Genomic DNA, 10977 nt, shown 5'->3' with positions numbered 1-10977 from the left:
CCAGCTCCTGATTCTAACTTTATTCTGAGGCTGTTATCAGTATATAAGTGCAGTCATCGCCTCCATAATTGTCCATTTTCACTAACGTTTTCCCGCTAATGCTATAGGTAAGAACAAGACTGAAAATGCCCGAGGTGATTGGACAAAGAGATGAGGTCGTTGTTTCAGATGGTCCTGAGATCAAATCTCTTGACCAGGACCTCACTGGGTGTGAGAGCTGGTGAGTCCTTGCAGTCATTATGCATTTGAATAACTTGTAGCCTGTGATGATATCAAATAACTTTTCTGACACCTACTATGAGAGCTGTACTCCAGCTCCTGATTCTAACTTTATTCTGAGGCTCAGTTATCAGTATATTGGTGCAGTCTTGCGTCCATAATTGTACATTTTCAAACCTTTCCCTTACTGTTACAGGTAAGAATAGGAAGACCAAAAACTTCCAACTTCGGATGCTGCTGTGTTTAGATGGTCCTGAGATCGATCTCTTATTGACCAGGACCTCACTGGGTGTGAGAGCTGGTGAGTCCTTGCAGTCATTATGCATTTGAATAACTTGTAGCCTGTGATGATATCAAATAACTTTTCTGACACCTACTATGAGAGCTGTACTCCAGCTCCTGATTCTAACTTTATTCTGAGGCTCAGTTATCAGTATATTGGTGCAGTCTTGCGTCCATAATTGTACATTTTCAAACCTTTCCCTTACTGTTACAGGTAAGAATAGGAAGACCAAAAACTTCCAACTTCGGATGCTGCTGTGTTTAGATGGTCCTGAGATCGATCTCTTATGCACAGGACCTCACGGGGTTGAGAGCTGGTGAGTCCTGCGTGCATTAGCATTTGAATAACTTGTACTGTGATGATGAAATCAAATAACTTTTCTGACACCTACTATGAGAGCTGTACTCCAGCTCCTGATTCTAACTTTATTCTGAGGCTCAGTTATCAGTATATTGGTGCAGTCTTGCGTCCATAATTGTACATTTTCAAACCTTTCCCTTACAGGTAAGAATAGGAAGACCAAAAACTTCCAACTTCGGATGCTGCTGTGTTTAGATGGTCCTGAGATCGATCTCTTATTGACCAGGACCTCACTGGGTGTGAGAGCTGGTGAGTCCCTGCAGTCATTATGCATTTGAATAACTTGTAGCCTGTGATGATGAAATCAAATAACTTTTCTGACACCTACTATGAGAGCTGTACTCCAGCTCCTGATTCTAACTTTATTCTGAGGCTCCTGCAGTAGACATACAGTATGCACATGTTTATAGATTGTGAATTAAACAGATTCTCTTTTACAGGTCGATTCATGACTCAACAAATAAGGAAGTAACTCTGGACCTGCTGATGTGATCTAGTTTGTGTTTAATGGTACGTTTGTGTGTTGGTTGCATGTATTTCAGCTCTTCCTTCTAACTTATCTGAGGCTACAATGATGATGGTATTTCTGTTTGACAGAATGTTCCAGTCTGATCTGTATTGGTCTCTTTTCAGGTGCCAGAAATCAAAAGCCTCATTTGCCAGAAAAACTTGCTCCACCGTGCTAACTCAACAAACCTGAATGAAGAAATGACTATTTAAAACGCAGAAAGCAATGGTGTTTTGTATAATCAATCTGTTGCACTTGTTGAATAAACAGTAATTCAGTTAACCATTCTCTCACTGGTCTGTACTTGGAAACTGTGGTACTGTTTTTTTAAAATGCATTTGATGTATTTTTGCCCAGTATTGCACACTAACCATAATGTGGCTTATAAAGGAAGTTGCTCTATTCTAGCTCGTAGAATAACTTAAAATATGGTCCAGTTGGCCAGACGTGATGGTCTTAAAGTGGCAGCAACTTAACCGTACAATCTCAAATTTGTTGACACCATAAGTTTTGAGGGTATATTTACATAAGCTTCGAGTTGCAAATGAAGTTAGGTTATAAGAGGGATGTATCTCTAACTAGTGCCAGTGTCCTAGTTTTGTAGCTCAAAACAAGGACAACTTTAATCTAGCTCTCATAGCTTTAATTTGGAAGACCCAACTATGGTCTTGACCGTAGGCTCAAGATTGTCTTTGAAAGCAGTGTTACGGCTACATAATTACACCTAAAACTGCATTTAAATTTCATTTACCTAAGAATCAATGTTGCAAGACACAGCCAATCAAATTTAAAAAAAAAAAAAAAAAAGTTAAAGGTTTAGTTCGAGAAGGAGCAGGAAGCATGTAGCTTATTAGTCCTGCCCCTTATTTCACAAAATCATACCATCACAAAGTAATTGGAGATGGACTTGAGATCAGGGTAGAATCCGGTTTCACACCTCCAGACAAGTCTTTACAGCGCAGGGACTCACTAATGGGTGTCAATGGGGAACTAAAGACAAATGTCCTGTTTTAGATTTCTTTGACATTTCTAACTTTACCGGAGGTCTCTGGGGAATCTGCTGTAGCCTTTATTGCAGCCCTTTTATAGCCTCAACAGAAACCGACATCTCTGGTCATCTGAAATGGTTTTCCCTTAGGGACGTGTCCTCATTTGCGTGTTTCCTGCCTCTGCTCAGCCTCCGCGCGTGTCCGGATTTCCATACAGGTGCGTCCTCGGCTCCAGCACTCGTTTGACTGTCAAACCAGGCGGCGTGGCTCCTTTTCTCCGCCCTGCGCATCCCGCATCCAGTCGCTAGCAGAGAGGAGCGCAGGGGAGTGCCCTGCACCGCGGACACACGCACACACACAGCCTCCTCCTCCTCTTCTTCCTCCTCCTGCACTGAAGCCGGACTCCTCTACCCGAAAAACTAGACCGACTCTCAGCTCTTACTGTCGCTGCCCAAGCCCCTTCTGCATCCTCCATCAACCGGCTGCACACAAATCGACCCGCGGTCCTCTCCGGTAGGCCTGACGGTAAGAGCGGTTTGTGTGTGTGTGTGTGTGTGTGGGGGGGGGTTCAAGCGTTTCCATTGACTTGTAATCACGATACAAATGCGTTTAAACTGATGTGTCGATGTTTTAGCCACACAGTGACCATCTTTACTCACTGTGTCCTCCTGTATGCTGACGTTTAGGATAACAGAGACCTAATTTAAATGTGAATGTGTGAACAGCAGCCTAACATATCCCTGATTGCGGAGTGATGGAGGCTGATGTCACCGTAACGCATTTGGAGGTTATTATAATTAAATGATGAAGGCCATTTCATGGAACAGCTGGCTGCCGGTGAGCCTCAGCCGGGTGGATGCAGGCGGAGTAAACCGGCACCGGGAAGCCGACTTAAATCCGTTAAAAGATGAAGAGGATGAGGGAGAGACAGATTCCAGTAGAGAGGACTAAAGGGATCGCTGCTCGGTCTGAACTCTCATCTGGGCCCTCTCTTTCTCTCTCTCTCAGTCTTCCTGCTGTAATGTGGCCCGAGGCAGGGTGGGGCACACTTTACAATAAGAAGGCTACAAATAAATAAAAAGCAAACCCAGCTAGCGTGTTTGCTTTTACATCTCTGGTCCCCTTAAAAAAACATTTTAGAGTTATCCAATAAAGTGCATTTCGAAAGTACTGTACTTAAGTTCACTAGCAACAAGCTACAATGAAATTGTATTTGAGTATTCTAATTTACATAGGGCTATACAAATAAACAGTGAGTATACACTCAGTGGCCAGTTTATTAGGGACACCTAGCTAAAACCAACGCAGCCCAATACAATAATAATTCCCCCATGAAGGTTATAACGCTGAGTGTGTTGTGAAAACTGTTTTAGAGAGGTGTTGACTGAACTGTGATCATTAGTGGTTTGTCTGTTTAGCCTATTCTCACTGACAAATAAATGTGGACATACTTCTCTGTATGAGGCAAGGCAGTTAAACAGAACCACAAACTAAACCCTCCAACTATCAGTTGAATCAACACCACTTTAAAACAAATCAACCTTATAACCTCCAAGAAGGTGGGACTTAGTACTTATTATTGTGCGTACATACACACAAACTTTACATTTGTAACATGTACCGTCTTTAAATAGTTATCTTTATAGCAATTAACATTAACAGCAATACAGACCAAAACTAGTTTTCAGTTGAGCACCAGATGTATGTATTAGTCCGCCAGTGGTCTCCCAGTGCCAGGCCTTTCTCCACGGCGCTAGTCCGCCAGTTAAAATAGTCCCCAAATAAATGGGCTTATTTATTGAGTAGCGTTTGCTAAAAAACTACAGTGCTCAGCTCTGGAATTACTGAGCATTTTTCTTTAGAATGAACAATATATATGTGACCTGATTTTACAGATTTAGATGCGCTTGATGACATTGATGGTTTTGGTCTTTCCTGGCAATAAGCCAAGTTCCACTGTGTGCAATTGGAGTATTTCTACATTGTGGTATTTCTACTTTTGCTTAAAACAACTTTTTACATCAGTTACATAAAAGACAGGCAAAAACAAATAAGACAATGTCCTTAACTAGTAGAAGTACTGATACTTTAGTAGTTAAGATTGTTTTGATTTTCTTTGAAAAACCAGTTACATATGGTCTCAATTAATGGGTCGACATGGCAACTATTTTAATATGAATCGGTCCACTTCCCTCTGGTGTTCAGTGAAGCTCTCCAAAGTGGTGACCATCTGGTCCAACAGTTTGTCAGAAATTGTCAAATCTATCTATCTAAATCTAGAGGGGAAAAAATATTTCTGCTTCATAAATCACAGAAATAAGCTTTATAAAACCAGTTTACGGGATTAAATTTATTCTTATCTGCTTGTTTCTTCTTTATCTTATTAAAACCAATATTTAAATAAAGTGAAGAGAAACACTCTCCAGAGATGGGGGGGGTTACAAGTAGACAAAGCGTTATTTTCAAGAGTCCAAACGGTTGGGAACCACTGAAATAGCGTTGTCCTGATTGTACCATAAACGTTTCAAATCATTCTGCTCTATTCTCGTCTTTCCAAAAGTAAAACTTAAATCAGATATCTACTCAGATCAAAGCAGAATTATCATTTTACACAGAAAAAAAAAGACGACGGCAGAACTTGAATGGCTCTTTTACAAAACTAACATTTGATTCATTTGGCTTTCCACTTAAATTTGAATGTGGCATCTGTGTGTCTTAATCTACTTCAGCGTTTTTTGTGGGTTTTTTTAATCAGTTTTTCTTTTGTGTGAACAGCAGTAGCATCATGGAGGAGTTAGACGTTCCACAGATGAGGAGAGAAGTGGAAAGCCTTCAGTATCAGCTGGCAATCAACAGGGAGAAATCCTCCATCACGGTTACTGAGTGAGTGTGTGTGTCTCTCTCTCTCACTCTCACACACACACACACGCACACACACGCACACACACACACACACGCAAGCAAACACTTACAGTGTGGTATTTGTTTTGTAGGCTGGTGAAGTGGATCGAGGGTTGTGTTTGTGAAGATCCATTTCTGAACCCTGAGCTGATGAGAGCCAACCCCTGGGTGGAGAAGGGCAAGTGTGTGATCCTCTAATGGTCACACATACTCACACACATACACACACACATATATACATAGACTCACAATCACGGATGCATAAAAACTAAAGAATCATGCGCTCCCACACAGTCACGCTGCACTAACTCACCCGTTCTCTCTCTTCCTCTCTCTCACTCACTCACTCACTCACACTCACACACACACACACACAAACACACGCATTATTGCTATGTTTATTTATTAAGAGACTCCTGAATGCTTTTAATTTATGTGAAGACTACTTTGTGTGTGTGTGTGTGTGAGTGTGCAGCACTGAGTAGCTTTCTAGAAGTTTGTTTTAATGGACTGCTGAGAAATGTTAAACCAAGCGTTTTTATTGGCTCTTTACACTGTCAAATCCAAATAAAGACTGTTTTGAATTTAGAAGCTGAAATTTTTGATTTATTTATATGATGCTTACATATAACATACAGGCAGGTGTGTGTGTGTGTGTGTGTGTGTTACAGTAGTTCTCTGATGCAGACATTTCGTCTGACAGCATTGGACATGCCCTCGTTGAACCGGAACCACACGTCACTGTTGCCCACTGCCGTTCCCATAGAAACAACCTCACACATTTCACCTACAGAGAGGAAAAGAGCATTTTTAGGAGCTTTTTTCCCTTTAAAAATCAGAAACAGGTTTATTGCCAACTAGGTTTTCATATATAAGGAATTTGTCTTGGCGCTTTGGTGCATAATGAAAAACAAGTGCTGAAAAAGTCAAGAATCTAACTTACTAACAACAAATGTGAAAAAAGCAATAAGTAATATGCATGAAGTTTAATACACAACAAAAAAACCTCTAAAGTGATCACATGACCAGAGCTCATAAGATTATTCAGGTAATCAAACAGGTAATTGACAGGAACGAGACTGATAAATCATAAATCAATTCATCTGGCGATTGTTTTCTCAATGAATTGATTGGTCTATAAAATGTCAAATCCCAATTTTCCAAACGCCCAGTGTCACGTCTTCAGATTGCTTGCTTTGTCTCAAAAGACATTCGGTTCATTTTCAAAGCCGAGTAAGAAAACCAGCAAATATTTACAGTCTGAGACCAGTGGGTTTCTGTTTGTAGCTTAAAGCATGACTCAAATTATTAAAACTGTTACTGAATAACTTGATCAACTAATCGATTCAGCTGTAGCTTAATCCTATGAAGTGAAAATTCTAATTACTTCCCCAACGTGAGGATTTGCAGCTCTCTTATGTAATTAGAAAACCTGAATACCTTCAGTGCTTTTTCCAGTTCCACCTTCTCATCAGCTTCACCCAGGGAACATGAGAAGGAAACCTTATTTCCTGACATTTTAAAGACTGAAACGTTAATTGAAGAATCAATAATGAAAATTGAAATGAAAGTATTTTTTTCACCCTGTCTGATGGACAGTGTTCCATAGAGTGAGAGATTATTTGCTCCAAGTGAGATTGTTGCGTGTACAATTGAACTCTACAGTAGGCTGCAGGCCAATGTTGTTCTAAATTTTTAAAAAAACTAAAAAACATTTGCATAAAGCAAGCCGATCCACTTTTCCATGTTGATAAGAGTATTAAAATGAGAAAAAATAAATCATGGGACAAAAATAAAGGGACATTTAGAATATATAAAATTTGCAATTAATTGAGATTAATTGCAAGTTAACTATGACATTATTTGCGATTAAATATTTTAATTGTTTGACAGCGCTATTTCCATAAGATCATCTCTCAATGCAAATCAAACTAGCTATTAGGCTAACCAGGGTATGGGACGATGTGTGTGGGGGGGTATTTTAATTCCAAAGGCCATGGGACCTTTATCAGGATGCATAGTATCCTGATCCATAAATAACTGGCCTTTAAAAATCTGAATCTGCCTGCCTCTATGGGAATTTAACATAAGTGTGTATACTCATGCCCCCTGTATTTTAAGGAAGAACATTTGTTTATTTATTTATTTATTTATTTATGGTACATTATTCATTCACAAAGACAATTGGTGCCCTTAAAGGTTGGAATTTTCCTAATTCTTTTTAATTAAGGCATTAAGATCAATTTTCAAAAGATGATTTGTTTTATTTTAGTCAACTTTAGCATGAGTTCATATACGTATGAGCACCACTGTATACCTCAAAATATCCATTTATTCAGAGACTCAGTGTCCTGTATATCAGCGACTTCACTCCACTCAGTGCATAATAGAAATGAAAGTATGATCATCTCTATCACCCGCAGTCTCACTCGCCACGTTTCACAAAACATTGGCCACTTCAAAGTTGCCGATACAGGAACAGGACAGGACTCTCTCGTGCTTAGGCAAGTATGTTGTCTGCTTTGATTAATGAAACATGTCAACCTTAAGAGGAGCGCTGTGCCTGTTTTAGGCAGCAGAACCCTGTTGTTCCTGCTATGACCTATAATACGGCCTTTCCATCCTGATTACTCCGTTGATCAATTTCTAGAATGCGGTGCTTTCAGGCAGATAATGGGATTTTAATGGGAACGCTTTTCCACAAACACTGAGCACTGAATCTGGGCCTCTCTTAACGGAATTAAAAAAGGTATGGGTGTTTGTGCAAAGCGTGTTTTGAGTCACAATTACAGCTATTATCGACCTGCACTCATCTAGCCAGCAAAATAAGACTTAAAAAATAATAGATTTAAAATGAGAGTCCTTTCACAGAATATTTGTAAAACCCGTTTTTCCTCCAAGTTGAAGGGAACAAGTGGTTGTAATCCTTTATGTTCACACAGTATATGAGAAATACTGCATATAAACAAAAGCAATAATGGGGTGTCTATTACTGGATATTAGTCATTGAGGAATATTAATACGGGTTTTCCTAAGTTCTTTGCACTTTAACACTGCAAGCTAAACTGGAAAACACTTCTGAATACATTCACGTCCCTAGGTGGCCGTGTTGAGAACAAGCTACACAATTCTGCAAATGTGCTATTTTGCAGCCCAAACCACAGTTAACTTCTCTGCTAACTTGTATTACGTTTCTGGAGCAACAATGACTATATAACAGTAGCAGCGAACTAAGCCATTTAGTCAGAAATATACATTGTCACACATAAAATATGACGATTGCTTGTTTTATATGCTGGTGTCCAAATATATGAAGGAAGCAGTAGATCAGGTTGTGTCCAGCCTTTTATGTTGCCGATAGAAATATGATAATACCAACATAATGGAGGGAAAATGCAGGTGCTGTTGACAGTTTAGATCTTCTCCCTGCAGTGCACCACACGCCAGCTCTAAATCGGAAGCGTTGTGTAACACAGTGTCAGTCATTACCTCTGGTGCGTTTGGAGCTGAAGTGCCTTCAGGCATGTTTCCCTGAACAGCCCGGGTTCTCAAAGGGATTGAATAAATTAACCCATATGTCACCTAGCACAAAGTCTCTACAGCAGCGATTCTTAAAGTGGGGCCTGTGTAAGGTTTTCAGATTCAGTCATTTAAAAGTCTAATCTAACAACTCTATAACTCTTAGAATCTGTTTAATGCATGTCTGCTTTTTTTTCTAATAAATTTCTCTGGTGTTAACTGAGAATAGAAAAAAATAAATAAATAGGCTGCGCCAAATTATACCAAAGGACAAACATCTGGTATATACTCGTATACCCGTCTGATATATACTCTATCTTGTAAGGGGTCCCAGACCGAGAACTTCTGGTCTACTGTACCTGTCTCTGAAGTGGTCTGCAGTCTCTGAGGTTTGGGGGCAACAGTTCGACCGAAGAAATCCACTTCGGGCTGCAAAACACAGAGTGCCGCGGAGGAAGACGTTAATATGAAAGTTTCTGAAACACTGTCCTCAATAAGCGGGTCCTCACGCACACCTCATTAGCCTGATTTCTTAGCTTCACCATTAGGGATTGTATCCCAGTGGCATGTCATTATCCTCATTTTTTTTTTCTTCCTCTCTCTCTTTCTTCTCACCAGAGAAGATGGTCAGGGCAGACATATGCTGGCTCCACCTACAGGCATCCACACATACAACTATGGGAAGCTCAATACTGGTAGAAAGACAGTGCTACTTCCCCATACAAGGTGCTTACATAACCACAGAAACACATGAGAACTACATCTAGAAATGGCTGCCTCTAAAGACTCGCCTTGTAAAAGGAGGGGCACTTGCTGAGCAGCAGAGAACAACTCCCCTGCAGGTTTGAGTGTGAAACCTACACAATGAACTGCTACTCATCCTGTAGTAGCTTTTTACATTTTTTTCAGGAAGGTATGTACTTGTATTAATCGTATTGTGTGGACAAAACCCCTTTCACACAGTCAAATTATGGAGGTTCACCTCCCAATGTGTAGATAAAAGGTAAACCATCACTTTTTTTTTTTAAGATTCCCTTTTGGTTTACGGTTAGGGTTGGGATTAGGTGAGTACTGGTTGTGGTGTGGGTGTGGGTGTTTGTCTCACCCTGGTCTCCACTGTGGTCTGTTTGACGATGTTCTCCAGCCTCTGTTGATGGTTCCTCACTGGATTGGGACCAGCTCTCTTTTTTGTGTCTTCTTTGTGCTTCATATAGACATGGCAGATTATAAATACGTTAGCTTATTAACAGACACACACGATGAGCTGATTATCTACAGGCTGCAGTGTATATCAGTCTCACCACAACAGGGTTTCGTTGCAGCATCAGTTGCTCAGCTCTCCTCATCTTCTCCTGCTCCATCTCTCTGCTGATGGTTTGTTTGGCCTGATACGTCAGCTGGCGCCGTGGAGGGAGACCCGGAAACCTCACTACCTCCTCAACACGCCTGCAAACACGCACACATACTAAGAAGGGCTGGGGTGAAGAAATTTATAAAGTATCTTATTGCGATATTTGCTGTGGCAATACTGTATTGACGCAAAGTATCATCCTTTTATTATATGTGTTGGTCAGTTTGCCTGCTTGACAATCCTAATTTGCAGCAATAAAATTAAAGTGAGATGAACAAAGATGAAACGTTTGTTGACAAAGCTTCCTTTTGGGGAGATAATTTGAAAGTGGGAATAAATAATAAAATAATAAAATTGCAATATATTGCAGAATAACGCAATATGTTTAAAATCCCAAGTATATTGGATCATGACTTAAGTATCATGATGATATTGTATCGTGAGCCTTCTGGTGATTCCCACCCCTAATACTAAGTAAATATCTTGACACAAACCACGAAAGACACACACATCGTTGAAACACAAACACTCATAACAGTGTGTAGTTTGTTAGATGTGTAGCAGTGTGTAGCTTGTTAGACACATACAGTACGCTTGAATCTATATCCACACAAGGATGGACTGGTTTCCCTTCAAATTTAAATCATTTAGTCATACACTGTGGAAAAAGAAGTCAATAGTTTTAATTGAATTGTCCTCTTTTGGTACTTTTCATGTCAGACAAAAAAAGTATATCTTAGAGATAAATGTGCAGCAACTAATTTTTATTTTTTACAACGCATCAGCACTTATGTTCAGTTAGCTTAACACTAAAGCTGTCAACTGTGAAGTATTTATTTTAAATGTT

The 10977-nt window shown here is 39.9% G+C and overlaps 3 protein-coding genes and 4 non-coding genes across 9 annotated transcripts in view; 6 read left to right on the top strand and 1 right to left on the bottom strand.

The window, feature by feature from the left end:
* The window catches only part of LOC116670809 (small nucleolar RNA SNORD60), an 89-nt gene extending 56 nt beyond the window's left edge, over positions 1–33 (top strand). The window contains exon 1 of the small nucleolar RNA XR_004327132.1: positions 1–33. This exon is cut by the window's left edge and continues 56 nt beyond it. This is a non-coding gene — a small nucleolar RNA (small nucleolar RNA SNORD60).
* LOC116705423 (caskin-1) overlaps positions 1–5926 on the top strand; it is a 39947-nt gene extending 34021 nt beyond the window's left edge. Inside the window, exon 22 of the transcript XR_004335933.1 lies at positions 5903–5926. The gene's annotated coding sequence lies outside the window, so the exon portion shown is untranslated. The remainder of the gene's footprint in view (positions 1–5902) is intronic.
* LOC116670793 (small nucleolar RNA SNORD60) lies at positions 259–344 on the top strand. Its single transcript, XR_004327123.1, has one exon. It is a non-coding gene; the product is annotated as a small nucleolar RNA SNORD60 (small nucleolar RNA).
* On the top strand, positions 559–644 carry LOC116670787 (small nucleolar RNA SNORD60). Its single transcript, XR_004327121.1, has one exon. It is a non-coding gene; the product is annotated as a small nucleolar RNA SNORD60 (small nucleolar RNA).
* On the top strand, positions 1150–1238 carry LOC116670799 (small nucleolar RNA SNORD60). The gene has a single exon (XR_004327124.1). It is a non-coding gene; the product is annotated as a small nucleolar RNA SNORD60 (small nucleolar RNA).
* Positions 2240–10977, top strand: part of gng13a (guanine nucleotide binding protein (G protein), gamma 13a) — a gene marked incomplete at its 5' end in the record, with an annotated part of 26097 nt that continues 17359 nt past the window's right edge. Inside the window, 4 exon segments of one of the 3 annotated variants that reach the window (XM_032541712.1) lie at positions 2240–2884; positions 5135–5242; positions 5353–5493; positions 5616–5848. In XM_032541712.1, the coding sequence (XP_032397603.1) occupies positions 5145–5242; positions 5353–5458 (204 nt within the window). In that variant the 3' untranslated portion in view covers positions 5459–5493; positions 5616–5848. 3 annotated transcript variants of the gene reach the window in all.
* chtf18 (CTF18, chromosome transmission fidelity factor 18 homolog (S. cerevisiae)) overlaps positions 5784–10977 on the bottom strand; it is a 17543-nt gene continuing 12349 nt past the window's right edge. Inside the window, exons 19-22 of the mRNA XM_032541639.1 lie at positions 10081–10225; positions 9885–9983; positions 9139–9208; positions 5784–6047 (exon numbers count right to left, since the gene is read on the bottom strand). Of these exons, the coding sequence (XP_032397530.1) occupies positions 5926–6047; positions 9139–9208; positions 9885–9983; positions 10081–10225 (436 nt within the window). The 3' untranslated portion in view covers positions 5784–5925. The remainder of the gene's footprint in view (positions 6048–9138; positions 9209–9884; positions 9984–10080; positions 10226–10977) is intronic.

This window comes from Etheostoma spectabile, chromosome 2 (genome assembly GCF_008692095.1).
Source record: "Etheostoma spectabile isolate EspeVRDwgs_2016 chromosome 2, UIUC_Espe_1.0, whole genome shotgun sequence".
Taxonomy (NCBI): domain Eukaryota; kingdom Metazoa; phylum Chordata; class Actinopteri; order Perciformes; family Percidae; genus Etheostoma; species Etheostoma spectabile.
The sequence above is the reverse complement of the archived record's forward strand: the minus strand, read 5'-3'. Positions and strand labels throughout refer to the sequence as shown.